General features: G+C 40.6%; 1 protein-coding gene across 1 annotated transcript in view; it reads right to left on the reverse strand.

Annotated features, from left to right (window-relative positions):
- The window catches only part of POT1 (protection of telomeres 1), a 78,725-nt gene that overhangs the window by 5,237 nt on the left and 54,383 nt on the right, over positions 1–19,105 (reverse strand). The window contains exons 15-17 of the mRNA XM_081102564.1: positions 18,113–18,318; positions 11,076–11,211; positions 1,559–1,647 (exon numbers count right to left, since the gene is read on the reverse strand). Of these exons, the coding sequence (XP_080958690.1) occupies positions 1,559–1,647; positions 11,076–11,211; positions 18,113–18,318 (431 nt within the window). The remainder of the gene's footprint in view (positions 1–1,558; positions 1,648–11,075; positions 11,212–18,112; positions 18,319–19,105) is intronic.

Genomic DNA, 19,105 nt, shown 5'->3' on the forward strand with positions numbered 1-19,105 from the left:
ATTGTTAAAACAGAGAATTGACTTTTAGGATTTAAGGGGTCTCAATAGGTTAACACTGTGAGCTAAAACCAAGAAATATGAACACAAAGCCTACTCTGAGGGACCATACAAACAAACAGACAACTGCGTTAAGAATAGGATAGGAAGACCATGCTGTCTGCACAGAAGTTCATGTGAAAGTAACCTGGAATTTCACTGGACCACAAACAAAATAAGAGATTCCAGTATCATACAGCTGAATTAAAAGAAGAGGAAAACAAAACCAAGTATACAAATTAATATAAAAAACAAATTAATATAAAAATTAATATCAACACAGTAAGTTCTTAGCAACATTATCAACACGTTCTTGGAACTATGGCAAAACAACATATAACAAAACCAATTTTACCAGAGGCTAATTGATAATAAACAAGAGTTAAGTTCCTAAGGCATCTCCTCAATGTTACAAGGAAATGACAATGAACAAAACAATGTTATTCAAGAACCTGCTGTACAATGAAATTTTCTGGCCAGTAGAGAAGCAAAGCGTCCAATTTTAGGGAAATAGAAGTTTTGTTTGTATTCTGAATTGGCCAGTATCTGCAGCCCTATTTTCAGCTTTGAATGGTAAACTTGGAGGAGAGCATTGGCAAAGTGAAATGTTTACTGAGGAGGAGAAATAAAATACGAAGGAATGTGGGAAAGTACCAAAGGAAGTGAGATGCTTGCTTGGAGAAATAGACTAAATGAAGGCTCAATAGATATTTTCAAACGTACAAAGTCTGTTGATCTTTGGAAGAAGGAATAGATATCCTCTAATTCTAGTAAATAGAATGTGGCCCAGGTTAAAATCATAGGTAGGCACATTTTGCCTCACTATCAAAAACTGCCTAAAAATTAAGGGAATATGTTGCCTTGCAGTGTAATGAGTGCCCTGTCACTGAAAGAGTTTTAAGCTAAGGCTAGGCAACCATCATTAAACATGTGAAATAAAAAGATAATTGTTCCAGCTAAGGACTTGTATTGGGCAAAAAGTTGTAATAGCTATCTCGAAAACTCTTTTAAATTCAAGGTACTGCTCTAACCGGTTTGGCTCAGTGGACAGAGCGTCGGCCTGGGGACTGAAGGGTCCCAGGTTTGATTCCGGTCAAGGGCAGGTACATTGGTTGCGGGCACATCCCCAGTAGGGAGTGTGCAGGAGGCAGCTGATCGATGTTCCTTTCTCATCGATGCTTCTAACTCTCTATCCCTCTCCCTTCTTCTCTGTAAAAAAATCAATAAAATATATTTAAAAAAATTCAAGGTACTATGAGCTGGAGAGATTTTTCAGAAGCTGTATTTGTGATTAATGATTAATACTAAAACAAATTACTGAACATTAAAATAAGAGTAAAAATTAAAAGATAATGGCAGATGCTTGAAAGTTAAGTTTCCAAATATTTTAAGCATTTACTTTATACTTTTATTACAATCACTTTGCTCTGGCTTTACTATATCCACAAGTACTGAAATATAATCAGTGAGATCACCTGACACAAAGACAGTAAAAATTGAAGGACAAAGAAATTTAGCTAACCTTCTGCTACAGAAGAAGGAATCCATGATGCTTTATCAACCAGATTATTTAGATTTTGTATTGGTCTCAAACTAGAACACTTTTTACATCTGAAATTAATAAAACAAAACAAACATTTTAAAATAACTTAAATTACTTACTATAACTCATTTAATATTATAACTTATTTTTGCTATTCGACTATGCACGTTTTAAAAAACAAATTAAAAAAATAGTATTGTCACTCCTATATTGTGCATATTGCAATCAGAATTATTTTAATAAGCTTTTAACAATAGAAGCAATCAAAAAGAAAGTATAGTTCAGAATAAACCAATAAATTGAGAATAAGAGAATAAGAGAGAGGTTTCAAGTCCAGATAATTAATTAATTTGGCTAATTGCCTTATTTGGTAAAACAAAAATGTTTAAACAGACAATCTTTACAAACTTTCATTTTATGGCTCTGTGAACAATAAATAATAGCCAAGGTCTTAATATGAGCAAAATATTGTGACTACAGAAGGCTGTATTAGCAACATTTGGGTATTATATTCAGTAAGTACATATTTAGAGGTGTATAGTTTGTGATGCCTAATACTATAGTTATTCTTCATAATATAAATCAATTTAAAACTATATAATATTCTAAAATTATACATTATTTAGTATAGGTATTTTGATTAACTTATATACAATATATTTAAAGTGATTTTTTTAAACATAACATAATTTTTAGATGATAAAATATGTATTTAAATGAAAACATAAAACTCAATATTCAAGAGGTTCATGCAGACTCCTTTTTATTTGCAAGCTGGGGGAAAATGGAGGGTTAACTATAACAAGTATTATCACCTCCCACCCTTCAAACAAATCTGTTTTGTGTGTGTGTGTTTTTTAACAAAAAAAGGTAATTGAAAGAAATATTATTGCCTTAAAAATGGCAATATTAACTTTAGACATTGATAAAGCAAGTATACAAATAAAAAATTAGCATGCAAAGGAAAAATTAAAGGTAACAAACAAGAATTAAATACAGAATTCATTACTTCTAACGTAGTGAAAGAGAAAAAAGGAGAAAATTAAGAACATTTTTTATAAATCAATTCCAAAGAATATTGAAGAAAAATAAGTAAAATAATAACAAAAATAAGAGAATAGTAATAGTATAGGTGAAAAACAACATAAAGTGTAGAAGACCTAATTATATCAAAAATTAACATTTTAAACTCATCTATTTAAAAATAACTAAAATTTACTCGTAACTATTTATTCATGAGATCTACTAAAGGATAACAACAAAGGAACGTGAAAGCAGAGAGGGGAATAAGATACTAAGCAATTCTGAACTGAAAAAAATCCTGATACAATAATAAAAATATAATAAAACCCCAAAACCTTAGGGCAATCATGACTTATTGCCCTAAGGTTTTGGGGTTTTATTATATTTTTATTATTGTACTAGTGGCCTAGTGCACAAAATTTGTGCACATTAAAAGGGAATTAAATAGAGGAAATATTTTAATACTAGAGGCCTGGTGCACAAAAATTTGTGCACACGGGGGGGGGGGGAGGGGGGGTCCATCAGCCTGGCCTGTGCGACCTGCTGGCTCAGGCCTGCTCCCGGGTGGCAGAGGGCAGGCCCAATCCCTAGGTGCAGCCCCTGGTCAGGCTCAGAGCAGGGCCGATTGGGGAGTTGGGGCACCGCCCCCTGTCATGCACAGAGAAGGGCGGATTGGGAGGTTGAGATGCCACCCTCAGTCATGCTCAGGGTAGGGCCGATTGGGGGGTTGGGGCACCGCCCACTGTAAACACTCAAGGCAGGGTCGATGGGGAGGTTGCGGCGCCACCCCCTGTCACACACAGAGCAGGGCCAATCAGGGGGTAGGGGCGCTGCCCCCTGTCACGCACACAGCAGGGCCCATCAGGGGGGTTGGGGCTCCGTACCCTGTCATGCACAGAGCAGGGCCCATCAGGGGGTTGGGGAGCTCCCCCCTGTCACGCACAGAGTAGGGCCGATAGGGGAGTTGGGGCACCGTCCCCTGTCACACACAGAGCAGGGCGGATCAGCGGGTTGGGGCACCGCCTTCTATCACCCACAGAGCAGGGCAGATCAGGGGGTTGGGGCGACACCACTGTCACACACAGAGCAGGGCTGATGGGGAGGTTATGGCTCTACCCTGTCACACACAGAGCAGGGCCCATCGAGGGGGGGGGGGGATTGGGGTGCCACACCCTGTCACACACAGAGGAGGGCCCATCAGGGGGTCTGGGTGCTGCCCACTGTCATGCTGATCCCAGTGCCAGGAGGCCTCGCAGCTCCGCTGATCCCGGTGCTGGGAGGCATATTACCCTTTTACTATATAGCATAGAGGCCTGGTGCATGGGTGGGGGCCGGCTGGTTTGCCCTGAAGGGTGTCCTTGATCAGGGTGGGGGTCCCCACTGGGGTGCCTGGCCAGCCTGGGTAAGGGGATGATGGCTGTTTGCAGCTGGTCACACACCCTTCAGGGTGGGGGTCCCCACTGGGGTGCCTGGCCAGTCTGGATGAGGGCCTGAGGGCTGTTTTCAGGCTGGGGGTGACTGAAGCTCCCAACTGCTCCTTTTTTCCTTTTTTTTTTTTTTTTTATTCTGGGCCAGCTTTAGCTTGAGGCTTGGCTCCAGCTCTTAGGCCTCGCTGCTGAAAGTAGGTTTCTGGCCTTTGCTTACAATGTTGCCATCCTACTGGCTGAAGTCTGGCAGTATTTGTTACATAGTTTCTTAAACTGCAGGCTCAGAGGCCTGCAGCCGCAGGCGGGGAACGTTGGTTTCCTCCGTCACTGAGGCAAGCAAGCCTCATGTTAGTTTCAAGCTGCCTGGCTGCCGGCCGCCATCTTGGCTGTCAGTTAATTTGCATATCTCGCTGATTAGCCAATGGGAAGGGTAGCGGAGTGACACTAATTACCATGTTTCTCTTTTATTAGTGTAGATTGCTATTTGCCCTTTTTCTATAATAGAAGTGTGAGAGATAAAAGAAAATTAGTAAAATGTATGTGAAAATCTTCCTCCTGTCAGAGTCTGGGGCACACCACGGGACCCAGAGTCAAGTCCTCGCCCACCTGCATGCACCTCAAAATTGCGCGAGACCCAGACCTGGCCGGCCCAAACACGTCAAGCCCCGCTGGGTGGGAGGTGCAGCCTCAGGTCCCCCGTCAAGCCCCATTGGACAGGGGGCGCAGCCTCAAGGCCCCCGTCAAGCCCTGCCGGGTGGGGGGTGCAGCCTCAGGTACCCCGTCAAGCCCTGCTGGACAGAGGGCGCAGCCTCAGGTCCCCCAGCCTGGTGCCAGGCAGGGGGCAGGGTCTGAGGTCCCCCTTCAAGTCCCGCCAACTGGGGGGCACAGCCTCAGATCTCCCAGCGTGGTGCTGGGCAGGGAGTGTGGCCTGAGGTCCCCTGTCAAGCCCCACCAAGTGGGGTGCGCAGCCTCTGGTCCCTGCTGATCGCTCATTATGGCTCATTACAGGAACCCTGCATTCACTGTGAGTGCAGCCATCTTGTGTTACGTGAACCCTGCCTCTGCTGTGGGCACAGCCATCTTTGTGATGGTGTGATGGTCAATTTGCATATTACTTCTTTATTATATAGGATCAGGATATACCAAACAACGAATTCACCAGAAGTTTAAACACTGAACCTGATGAACCAGGAAGGTCTCAAATACCTAAAGCACACATTGACAGAATAAAAGGTCACAAACCCACAATCACAGGATATGTTAAGCACACTCTCTAAGAAGTGATTAAACAGATAAAATTACAATGGAAAAATAACACAGTTTTGAATATGATTAGCAAGTCTGTCTAATGAACATGAGTAAACACTAAACACAACAATTAAAGAATACAAATTCTTTAAAAGTCTATACAATACATTCTAAATCTGAATGGACATATTCTAGGGTAACGCAAAGCTAAAGAAATCTTAAAAAAATCATGAAATGCATCATACTGTTTGGTTAAAAAGTCATCTAACCAAAATACAAACAAAAACAAGGCACCTGAAATGTGTGTGTAAAATTTTTTTAAAGAATTCATGGGCCAAAAATATAATGGGAATTATAAAACATTTAGCAGTGACAAAAAAAAACACTAGTTATGAATCTTGGGTTAAAGCAATGGCTATTATTTTTCTAGGAGAAAATTATAGACTTAAATATAAATATTAAAAAATACATTAGAATTAATGAATTGAGGTAACTGTTCAATTAAAAGCATTTGAAAAAAACAAGGAAACCTAATGAAAGCAAGAAAATAAAGAAAAGAATAATACAAAATAATAGAGGGCAACAACAAAAACAAGAGCTTGTTGTTTTGGCAAAAAAGGCCAAGAAAAAAAAGGTGCAAATAATATGAAATGAATTAAAGAATGGGCAAAGTGGATATTTAAAAATCATCAGAAAGTACTATGAACAATTGCACGTCAATAAATTTATACTTTAAAAATAAATGAATACTTCTCTAGAAAACTTTTATTAATAAAATAGATTCATTAAGAAACAGAAATCCTTAAAAGACATGTAACTGTTGAAGAAACTCAAGCATTAGTTTAAATTCTTTGAAAATGTATTGGATCCAGAAATCAAAGTAAAAATTTATAAAGCCATTAAGGTTTTGACAACCATTTTGGTAAACATGACTATATTTATATTTTAAAAATCTGTAAAACAAAAGAAACCAGAGCTTAAAAGGTACAAGACAGACTAGAAGTTTCTTGAAATAATTAACTGACAAAAGATTAGTATCTCTTACATAAAAATAATTCTAAAATCAGTTAAACACACAACCAAAACAGAGACTAGTAACTCAAAAGGAAAACAGGTAAAAGATGTAAATATGGAATTCAAAGAATAGAAAACTGAATAGCCAGTAAAAATGAGGGCTGTTTACACTCACTAGTCACCTAGGAAATCCAAATAATAATAACATAGATAAGTACCATTTGATGCTCATCAGTATAACAAAATATCAAGTTAGACCAACACTAAGTGTTAGAGAAAACCTGGGAGAAAGTGAACGTTTTACACACCACTGATAGGACCATAAAATGTTACTATTATTCAAAGAACAATCTGGTACCTTCTACTAAAGCAGAAAATATGCATACTACTAATTCCAATTCTAGTTAAATTTTCTGGCAAGAACTACAGTAGGAAATTTATTTTATATCATGACGCAGAATACAACATACATGCACAATTGAAACAAAGGTTTAGAAAACAATACTGAATCTTACTATGTAAAAAAGGTCTTTGTTATCCTTCTGACTTACTCCATTTTATACCAGACCACACCATACCATTATACCACATCATGTCATTTAAAAAAGAAATGCTGAGCATCAACAAATGACAAGTGCTGGCGAGGATAGGGGGAAAAGGGAACCCTAGTACACTGTTGGTGGGACTGCAGACTGGTGCAGCCATTATGGAAAACAGTGTGGAGTTTCCTCAAGAAATTAAACATGGAACTACCATTTGACCCAGTGATCCCATTTCTAGGAATATATACTAAGAAATTCGAAATACCAATCAAAAAGAATGTATGCACCCTTATGTTTATAGCGGGGCAATTTACAATAGATAAGATCTGGAAACAGCCCAAGTGCCCATCAGTAGACAAGTGGATAAAAAAAGCTATGGTACCTTTACACCATGGAATACTATGCAGCAGTAAAAAGAAGGATCTCTGACCCTTTGAAATAGCATGGAGGGACCTGTAGAGTATTATGCTAAGCGAAATCAGCCAGTCAGAGAAAGACAAGTATCACATGATCTCACTCATATGTGGAATTTAATGAACAAAATAGATCCAGAAACAAAGAAGCATGGAACAGACTGCCAAATCTCAGTGAGAAGGTGGAGCTTAGGTGGGTGGGTGGGAAGAGATTAACCAAAGAATTTGTATGCACATAGGCATAACCCATGGACACAGACAATAGGGTTGTGAAGGCCTGGGGCAGGGGGTGGGGCAGGCTAGAAGGGGTCAATGGGGGGAAAAAGGGGAACATATGTAATACAGTGGGGCCTTGACTTACGAGTTTAATTCGTTCCGTGACGGAGCTTGTAACTCAAATTACTCGTATGTCAAATCAAAAAGTGAATGAGTGAGACACGTGATGCTGGGCTGATGTTGTGGCGTTCACTGTGACATTTGCTGCGCCAACTAGCGGAGGGGTATCTGAAGCTGGCTCGTAACCTGAATTTTAGCTCGCAACTCAAAGCAAAAAATTGGCCGAGAGACGGCTCGTATCTCGAAAAACTTGTTAGTCGGGACACTCATAAGTCAAGGCACCACTGTACTTTCAACTATAAAGATTTAAAAAAAAAGAAATGTTGGGCATGATCCAACTGATGCTATGACGAAGGAAATATGCAAAAAATATATAAAAGGACTTCACTTAACATTTCTGTAAATGTAATACATGAAAATAACATATACCTATTAATAGGAAATGGATTAATAAACCATAATATATCCCATATGAAATAAATTACCACATAGATATTAAAATAATACTAAATCTATATGCATCTATATGGATAAATCTTTCAATATTGAATGGGGAAAAAAACAAGTTGCAAAAGGACAGGCATAGTATGAAACAATTTACATGAATTTTAAAAGCAAAATAATACGCTTATTCCTTACATGTTCACACATACATTATACTAAGAGAATAAAAACATTGCTGAGAAGAACTGACTCCCAAGTTTGGGAAAGTAGTTACTTCTGAGAAGGAAAGGGAAGGAGAAGACCTAAAAAATATGTTAAGGCATTTAGATTTCTAAGTGGAGGATACATAACTGTTTATGAAATAATTCTTGATATTTTTCTGTAGTTAAAATTATTTTTTCAAAATTAAAAAGTCAATAAGAAGATATGTTGGCTTTGGCTGATATCAAAGTAATGGAAAGTCTAAAAATGTCTTAAAAGTTGGAATTTGAGTATAATTTCCCAGTTTATGCTGAAAATGGGAGAATATTGAAAGCCTTAACAGCACCTTTTATTTTAGAGCTAGAGGCCTGGTGCACAAAAATTTGTGCACTCCAGGGGTCCCTCAGGCCAGCCTGTGCCCTCTCGCAGTCTGGGACCCCTTGGGGGATGTCCACCTGCTAGCTTAGGCCCGCTCCCTGGGGGAATGGGCCTAAGCTGGCAGTCAGACATCCCTCTGGCAGCCCGGGAGCAGGCCTAAGCTGCAGTCAGACATCCTTAGCACTGCTGAGGAGGCAGGAGAGGCTCCTACCACCACACTGTGCTGGCAGCCGTCAGCCTGGCTTGTGGCTGAAAAGAGCTCCCCTGTGGGAGTGCATTAACCACTAGGGGCAGCTCTTGCATTGAGCGTCTGCCCCCTGCTGGTCAGTGTGTGTCATAGTGACCAGTCATTCCCAGTCGTTTTGCTGTTAGGGTCAATTTGCATATTACCCTTTTAGTATATAGGATAGAGGACTGGTGCACGGGTCGGGGCCAGCTAATTTGTCCTTAAGGGTGTCCTGGATCAGGGTGGGGGTCCCGCTGGGGTGCCTGGCCAGCCTGGGTGAGGGGCTGAGGGCTGTTTTCAGGCTGCCAAACCCCCTTCAGGGTGGGGGTTCCCACTGGGTGCCTGGCCAGTCTGGGTGAGAGGCTGAGGGCCGTTTTCAGGCTGGTGGGCGACTGAAGCTCCCAACCTCTCCTTTTTTTCTTTTTTTTATTCTGGGATTTATTTACCTTCTATGGCTGTCACTGGAGCTAAGACCCGGCTCCAGCTCTGAGGCCCGGCTCCAGTTTGCGACCTCGGCTGCTGAAAGCAGGTATCTGGGGTTTGTTTAGCTTCTATAATTGAAACGTAGTTGCTTTCGGAGCTCAGAGCTGGCCGTGGCAGGAGGGGAACCTTGGCTTCCTCCATTGCCGGGGCAACCAAGCCTCATGTTTGCTTCATCTGCGTGGCTGCCGGCCGCCATCTTGGTTGGCAGTTAATTTGCATATCACCCTGATTAGCCCATGGGTAGCGTATCGGAGATACGGTTAATTACCCTATTTGTCTTTTATTAGATAGGATAGTATTCTAGTAAGTGAAGGATATTCCAAAGCTTAATAACTAATATTGTTTTTTCTGGTTCAAGACTGGCCAAAGTGACTGATACTAGGAAGTATACTGGAAGAGAGGAAGAGGAGAGAAAGTGCAAACAAATGAGGATGGGCATGTAAAAAACGAGAAGGCCCATGTTAGTGACTTATTAAAAAGAAACAAAGAGCCCTAGCTGTTTTGGCTCAGTGAATAGAGCATCGACCCAGGTTCAATTCTGGTCAAGGGCACATGCCCGAGTTGCAGGCTTGATCCTCGGTAGGGGACATGCAGGAGGCAGCCAATCAATGATTCTCTCTCATCAATGATGTTTCTATCTCTCCCTTTCCCTTCCTCTCTGAAATCAATACAAATATTTTTATTAAAAAAAGAAACTAAATTTGACAAACTTTATTTATTATTATTTTTTAAATCCTTACCCAAGGACATGCTTAGAAAGTGGGAGAAAGAGGAAGAGAGAAAGAGAGAGGAAAAGAGGGAGAGGGAGAAACATCAATGTGAGAGAGAAACATCAATCCGTTGCCTTCTGCACGTGCCCCGGCAACCTTTTGGTGGTGCACAGGACAATGCTCAACCAGCCACTCTGGCTGGGCAATAAAGTTTTAGTTTTGAACTAATTGCTGGATAAATCTTGATGAGCTTGACTCTGAAGTCATGAGTTCAATGAGAGATATAACTAAAAACACAGGGCACATCAGAGTAAAAATAGCTACAACCCAGGGCTTTAACTCAGTGGCACACTAGTTCCAACTTATACCTGAAGTTTGATATTTTGTATATGGAACAGAACCCTGGGCAATCTCCACATGCCTACCAATGACTTCAACAGTCACAATCATAGTGATAACGTGATTGCAGGATGCAGTTTTCAGCTGAAATCAAGATTTTCATATTATACCAATGAACAATGGCTACAAATATAGGAGCATGCAACGGGGAGGGCTGGTATAGGATGTATTCTATAATTCAAGGTTTCTCAAAGCAGAGCACTTCAAGATGATTGTTTCATCAAGTGAAGGAAAGGAGATGTTATCCCCACTACTTCCTTCCAAAGGTAAAAATCTATTTCTAGTTCCTAATGTACTCTGATATGTTCCAATTACTCAGTGGCAACTAATCTGTAACTTTGTGCCACAGAAATTCTGGAATTCAATCACTTAACATTGACGAGGCTGCAGCTCTGAACCTTTCTCTGTAAGTAGTTAAATCCTTGTGAAAGCAAACAAATGGTAATTACTCTCTGGGTAGCTATATATCTAGCACATTGTAGGCACTCAATATATATGCTATCAAAACAGTAAATATATATGAAAAATCTAGTACATATAAATTGGTACTCAATAAGTATCTACTGACTATACAGAAGCAAGTGGGTAAAATAATAACAGTAAAAATTACTCTTATTTTTAATTTATAAAGTTCCCAGAATTAAAAACGTACCCGTAGTGATGTATTTTTCCTTGGATAAGGAATGGTACTGAAAGGTCAAGCAGTTCCAGGTCTTCATGGCCAGATTTCACAGGTATTACACTATGAAACTTGTCTGCCAGTTTGTAGATTTCACTAAGTGTACCTCCTATTAAGAGAATAAAAAAACCCTTCAAGTAGTACAAATATAATGTAGGCAAAATGTAAGATATAATAAACGAGAAAAAGACAAAGCCATGAATTTAGAGATTTAATACATTTATACATTCATTCTGAAAAATGTTTTGTAAACAGGTTCCTGCACAGAAACCACTGAACAGAAAATGCTGAGACCAGAGCAAAATACAAGGCTTGTGAAATTTTAATCATCTTCTTAAATGTATACAAGTTGCTCCTTATGCCAGGAACACTTGGTTTCAAAGAATCAAAAGAATAAAATTAAAAGCCAAAGTACACAGGATTCTCATTACTAAATTTTCTATTACTACTAATGTCTAGGCAAGTTCAATCCTGAGTTTGAGACAACTCTTTTAACTTTCAGGTCAGCATTAAGAAAAGATGCATAGTCCATGTAATAGAATTCATGTACTATTATAGTATTGGTTCATTTTTTCCTGGAAAACCATCTCAATTACCTCAATTCTATGACAGGGTGAGCATTAAAACCATCACGCTGGCTGAGAAGAAACAGTACACCCAATGGTGCACCATTATTACAAGGCGGTATTTTCGGGGGAAAACTCACACCTCTTGGTACCTTTTCTGGTGTACTTTTTACTTAGATTGATAATTGTTCCTCTTTAGGGAAAAAGAATATGATTTATAAAAATACTTTGGTGTATTTCCTAAAATCTATATAAAATTTGGAACATTAAAATTCGGTTGTGATGGGAAGCATTTCTGGCATAGCCGACTAAGGATGTCCAAAAATACACTTCTCCATAAAGACAAAATGAACACTGGCAAAACTGTCAAATGCAATTCTTCCAGAGCTCTAGAAATTAATGCAAGGCTTGCAATGCTGGGGTCCTGCCCCAGCAGGTCCAGGGGTTCCCAAAGGCGTAGACGGAGTCGGTGAAGAAGGAAGGACACGGAGACAGCGTTCAGTTGATCAGCAGCCTAGCCAGGATCTCCAGCCAAGTTCTGGTCTCGATCTCCAGAGAGGTTCTGCTCTGGATCTCCAGCAAACTTCTGGTTAGGATCTCCAGCCAGGTTCTGTGTCCATGTTCTCTTGCTAGGTTCTCCTGCCAGGTCCCAGGTTCTCCAGGTTCCCTAGCCAGGTTCGGTCACTAGATTCTGTAGCCAGGTTCTTCAACCAAGTTCAGTCACCAGGTTCTAGTCAGGTTCTCTTGCCAATTTCTGTAGTCAGGTTCAGTCCAGGATCTTTTGCCATGTTCTCTCCAGCGAAGTTCTTCTGTCTCTAGAGAACGTTCTGTGTAGGTTCTGTGCCTAGGTTCTGTCTCTCTCTGTCTCCTTACATCTGTATTTATACCAGTTGATTCCAATCCTATCAATCTCTATTTCAAAGGTTAGGGCGTTTCTTATCCCATTCCAGGGAGTAAAGATTATGTAGCTTAAGCATGATTGTTCGTAGTTAAAGTGATTAATTACCCACCTGGCACTTAGTTAAGAGGTTTTATTCCCTCCCTAACTTCAGGGGAAAATCCCTACCTGGGGAAACAACCTTTCTCAGAGACCTTGGTTAAAACACATAGTGCCAAGAAGGTGAGCAAACATATTAAGAACAGTATGCCATATATGCCAGGTCCTTTGAAACAGCGAGGATGGACCGGCTCCCGGCAAATTCCCCCTTTTTTATTTTTTAAAAGCAGGCATTAAAAAGAAAAAACCCCAAATGCTCTCTTGTATCCATTTTAAGAGTAGGATTGACGCTTTCCGCTATTACCTGAGTCCTGATCTATCACCCCAGGGAGAGCTTGCCAATCCTGCACTTTCCCGGGGTGGAAAGGCTGCAGTGGGGTTAAGGATAAGGCTCCTTGGGCCTACCTTCTCCCATGCCATTACATTTACCTTTCCTTCCTCAGAAAAGCATGGACATATTTCTTGTATAAAACGTTCTGTCTGACTGGGAGTAACCTTAATTCCTCTGCTAGCAAGCATATGTGTTAAAAGATCAATACAGAGTCTTTTTTCTTTAGACTCAGTGTGGCACATCTTCTTAATCTAAAGATCAATACAGAGTCTTCTTTCTTTGGACTCAGTATGGCACATCTTCTCAATCTAAGTTCTGTTCTATCCACCTTCTTACCCTACTTATCCTCTATAGGGGGGTCTGTAGCACCCTGGTGGAGTCCTATCCGTCCCGAGTGTGGGGGTTCTCAATGGGGAGGGGGGCTTACCTAGGGGAATCCTGTTTCAGGAGTTCCCAAAGGTGTGGACGGAGTCGGCGAAGACTATCCACCCTCTTCCTATGGTGGAGTCCTATCTGTCCCGAGTGCGGGGCGCTTACCTAGGGGTGCCTGTTCGGGCGCCATATGCCGGGGTCCAACCCCAGCAGGTCCAGGCGTCCCCAAAGGTGTGGACGGAGTCGGCGAAGAAGGAATGACACGGAGGCAGCGTTCAGTTGATCAGCAGCCTAGCCAGGATCTCTAGCCAAGTTCTAGTCAGGATCTCCAGCCAGGTTCTGTGTCCATGTTCTCTTGCTAGGTTCTCCAGGTTCTCCAGCCAGGTTCTATAGCCATGTTCCCTCGCTAGGTTCTCCAGCCAGGTTCGGTCGCCAGGTTCTGTAGCCGGGTTCTCCAGGTTCTCCAGCCAGGTTCTGTAGCCATGTTCCCTCGCTAGGTTCTCCAGCCAGGTTCTGGCCAGGTTCTCCAGCCAGGTTCAGTCACCAGGTTCAAGTCAGGTTCTCTTGCCAATTTCTGTAGTCAGGTTCAGTCCAGGATCTTTTGCCATGTTCTCTCCAGCAAAGTTCTCCTGTCTCTAGAGAACGTTCTGTGTAGGTTCTGTGCCTAGGTTCTGTCTCTCTCTGTCTCCTTACATCTGTATTTATACCAGTTGATTCCAATCCTATCAATCTCTATTTCAAAGGTTAGGGCGTTTCTTATCCCATTCCAGGGAGTAAAGATTATGTAGCTTAAGCATGATTGTTCGTAGTTAAAGTGATTAATTACCCACCTGGCACTTAGTTAAGAGGTTTTATTCCCTCCCTAACTTCAGGGGAAAATCCCTACCTGGGGAAACAACCTTTCTCAGAGACCTTGGTTAAAACACATAGTGCCAAGAAGGTGAGCAAACATATTAAGAACAGTATGCCCTATATGCCAGGTCCTTTGAAACAGCGAGGATGGACCGGCTCCCGGCATTGCAACAATGCAAGGATAAACTTTCCTCCTATCCCTCTGTCTGCAGCTCTGTGGGAGCTGGAAACCACAGCTCTGCCAGGTCACACTGCAGTTAGGTCCTAGCCTCGGGTTAGGCAGGGTTACAATACTCAGAAACACAATAAAATAAAAACATTATATTTTGATGAAACCCTTTCATATTTTAAAGTGCTTTCAACATACACTTTAAATTTCTGTAAGGTAAAGTGTTATTGCTTTGAATTATTTATTTAATAAATATTTACTGAGAGCCAGTTATATGCCAGGCATTCTATGCCAGGTGCTGAAGGTACACAGATTAAAATAAACATGTATCCTGTCCTTAGGGAGCTTACATTCTAATAAGAAAAAACTTCTATGAACAGTCAGATAAAACACAAATATAATACAAGAAGAAAAGTGCTCTATTGTAAATACAAGCAGTATGTTATAAAAACCACTCAAATCTGTCTGGTCAATCAGAAAAAGACCTTCAAATGTATAGGTGCTCATTAAATACTAGAGGCCTGGTGCACAAAAATTTGTGCACTGGCGGGGGGATCTCTCAGCCCAGCCTGTACCCTCTCACAGTCTGGGACCCCTTGGGGGATGTCCACCTGCTGGCTTAGGCCCAATCCCCTAAGTTGGCAATCAGACATCTCTCTGGCAGCCCGGGAGCCCTAGGGGGAATGTCGACTTGCCAGTGGGGAGCAGGCCTAAGCTGCAGTTGGACATCCTTAGCACTGCTGAGGAGGCGGGAGAGGCTCCCACCACCACCTCTGTACTGGCAGCCATCAGCCTGGCTTGTGGCTGAGCAGAACTCCCCCGTGGGAGTGCACTGAACACCAGGGGGCAGCTCCTGCATTGAGCATCTGCCCACTGGTGGTCAGTGTGTGTCATAGTGACCAGTCAGTCCCAGTCATTCTGCTGTTAGGGTCAGTTTACATATTACCCTTTTATTATATAGGATAGAGGCCTGGTGCATGGGAAGGGGCCGGCTGGTTTGCCCTGAAGGGTGTCCCGGATCAGGGTGGGGGTCCCGCTTGGGTGTCTGGCCAGCCTGGGTGAGGGGCTGATGGCTGTTTGCAGGCTGGTCAAGCCCCCCCCCCCCCCCCCAGTGGGGACCCTCACCCCATGGAGGTTTGGCCAGCCTAGGTGAGGTGCTGATGAGTGTTTGCAGACTGGCCACACCCCCTTCAGGGTGGGGGTCCCCACTGGGGTGCCTGGCCAGCCTGGGTGAGGGGCTGAGGGCCGCTTTCAGGCTGGCCAAGCACCCTGGCAATGGAAGCTCCCAGCCTCTCCTTTTTTTTTTATTCTGGGATTTATTTACCTTCTATAATTGAAACTTTGTTGCCTTTAGTGGAGAACATGGTTGGCTGCGGCAGGCAGGAAGCTTGGCTTCCTCCATCACTGGAGCAACCAAGCCTCCTGCTTGCTCCAGCTCCCTGGCTGCCGGCTGCCATTTTGGATGGGTTAATTTGCATATAGTTGCTCTAATTGGCTGGTGGGCGTGGCTTAAGGCATAGCAAAGGTACGGTCAACTTGCATGTTTGTCTTTTATTAGATTAGATTCCACATGAATTGCTAAACCAGTGGTTCTCAACCTTCCTAATGCCGCGACCCTTCAATACAGTTCCTCATGTTGTGGTGACCCCCAACCATAAAATTATTTTCGTTGATACTTCATAATTGTAATTTTGCTACTGTTATGAATCGTAATGTAAATATCTGATATGCAGGATGTACAAAGGGGTCGCGACCCACAGGTTGAGAACCGCTGTCAAAACAAAGGGAATTATTGAATTTATTTCTGAAGATGTACTAGAGCACAAATTCCCAGAAGAGCAATGGAATGGCAAAATGGCACAGAGTAAGATGAAGGGTTTAGGAATTGCTACCAGTTCAGGATGGCTGGAGAGTGGGGTGGGAATTATGGGAGAGGAGTCTGAAAGTCTGTGGCTGGGTGGTAAGATAGGACTAGGAGCTAAAGGGACTTTGTAATTCAAGCTCCCTTGGACCTTCAAAGCCATCTTGGCTTTAGCACAGAATTCTGTGGGAGGCAGTGCCACACAGGACACCCTCTCTTTGGCCCTAAGGACAGTTCTTATAAGCCTCCTAGGACCACAGCTTTCTTTTATTTTTATGGCCTACAAATACCACAGCTTTCTTTTATTTTTATAGCCTACAAATACTCTGACTCCATTTCTTTGCATGCATGTGTCTGTGTGCTCTTGTTTTGAAATCTATCTCCTGGTACAGATTAAAATATTGCTAATGGAATTAAGATACCACATTTCACTCATCAAAGTAGCCAAATTCTTTAAAGTGCTAGTATATGATCATGAGGGTAGGGGAGCAGATAACGGCCTATGCTGCTAAAGCATATGCAACTAGGATAACTTTAGTACAAAGGAACTGGGCAACATTTACTTAATTACTGTGCCCTCATAATTATATTTTATCCAAAGTTCATCACAGAGTTACTATGTCAAAAAACGGAAAACAATTCAGTTCCACCACTTACCACCTACACTGGGAAAGACATTTAACTTCTCCGCAGTTCAGTTTTCTCATGCGTCAAAACAGCTTATAATAGTACCAAATGTATAGGATTGTCGTAATGATTTAATTATTGCACAGAAATTAAATAGTTTCTGATACACGATAAATGTATTAAAACAAGATGCTCATGAAAATGATAAAATGTGTATTCTAGATATAGCTATTTTCTAAAAGGGTTATGTATTTCTACAAAATAAATACAAAAATGTCAGTAATAACAATGATCATAACCCATTGTAATAAAGAGCATTCATTTATACAATGCAACTACAGATTTCGATAATGCAAAATTAAAGATGATGTTTTCCTTTTATTATGGAATATTCTTAAGAAAAAAGTCTCAAAGAAAATAATGAAACTAAATTTAGCATGGGAAAAAAATCTGTGGTAGATATATTAGATAAAAATAAGACAAAAGTGGAAAAGCAATGCAAAAATAAATAAAACTCAAATTTTAATTTTTTAAAAACATGTCAAGTTATCTTTACTTGTCTCAAGGGTCCCTTCTCTGGTTAGATATCAATAGATGATATCTATTTCATTCTACTTTTATGAAGCGATAGTGACATCCAGAGGCCAAGATAACAGCAACTGTACATCATAAGCAGCCTCTTAATTATTACTCAGCTTGATAATCAGCTTGGATCTGATTAAAATTACATGCAAAAATTCAACAAAATGAACAAATGCAAACACCTGAATTTAATGTATAATTTCAAAATGTCATTCAGATAAATATATATATGTGTGTATGTATATATTTGAATCTAGTTGTTATTAATAATATATTCCATTTTATGAAATTTAAATTAACAATATTTTGACTTAATATATCCTAGGTCAGTGATGGCAAACCTTTTGAGCTCGGCGTGTCAGCATTTTGAAAAACCCTAACTTAACTCTGGTGCCGTGTCACACATAGAATTTTTTTGATATTTGGAACCATAGTAAAACAAAGACTTATATTTTTGGTATTTATTTTCTATATTTAAATGCCATTTAACAAAGAAAAATCAACCAAAAAAATGAGTTCCCGTGTCACCTCTGACACGCGTGTCATAGGTTCGCCATCACTGTCCTAGGTTGCCCCTAAAATAAGTTTAATAATAATTAGAGAAAGACATAAGAAAGCTATAACCTAATAAAACAATAACTTAAATATCTTACCTTCTATCAAAATTAGACAGTCATTTGAAAGTGGGAGAATACCATTATTTTTCACAAAATGAACAGCTACTTGTCGTTCTCCCTGATCTTTAGTGGCCCAGACTTTCGAATCATATAATGAAGTATTTTGTAGTTGAGTACTGGGAGTTTTAGTTGCGTTCTCTTGCAAAATTCGATCCAAATCACCTTCGTGCAGAACTTCCTGCCTAAAATAATCAACAATGAAAAAACACAAAACAATTGGCATAAGCTTGTAAATTCAAATTTTCCAAATTATCCAACAAAAAAATTCTTTATGTGCTGAAGAACCAGCTTATTTTAAAATATGGAGATAATTCACTTTCCTGATTAAAGACTGTTATTCAATAGAAAGATAATTGTATTTCATGGCTAAGTAGCTCCTTATCAATATTTACATTAACCACCAGCAACTTCCCTGCCTGGTTTTGTGATATCCAAGTTTTTAATTATAATTATTTCTAGTACCAATTTGTTCTCCTTTGTAAGGAATGCTCAACTTCCCAGGGGGATAAGAAAATGCAGCAGTCCCCTCCTTGTCTTCAACCCACTTACCACCTAAGAACTCTCACTGTCATAGGGCATCTACTTCACAAACCAATATTTGTTTTGATTCCTTTTAATCTAGAGTAATAGTTTTGAAAAGTCACATGGTAAAGTATGCTTGAGTAGAAATGGCATGATCTGGAATCAACCAGCTGTGTAACTTTAGGTAACACCTCTTAACCTTTGTGAGGCAATTTCCTTATTTGTGTAAAAAATGATCACAGAGGGTGGTTTTGTTTCACAAAGTTAAGTGATATTACAGAATTTGACAAACTATCATTTGATAATGCTTCAAGAACTATCTAAAATCTGTCTGATACTTTAATTCCAACTATCATTTAAAATTCAAATAGGCAGAAGACAGTCCCCCCTTTCTGTTAAGAAGACATGATGATCAAAAATCTCTACAAACAATATTACACTTAGATT

Source organism: Myotis nattereri, assembly GCF_964212035.1.
Source record: "Myotis nattereri genome assembly, chromosome: 11".
NCBI lineage: Eukaryota > Metazoa > Chordata > Mammalia > Chiroptera > Vespertilionidae > Myotis > Myotis nattereri.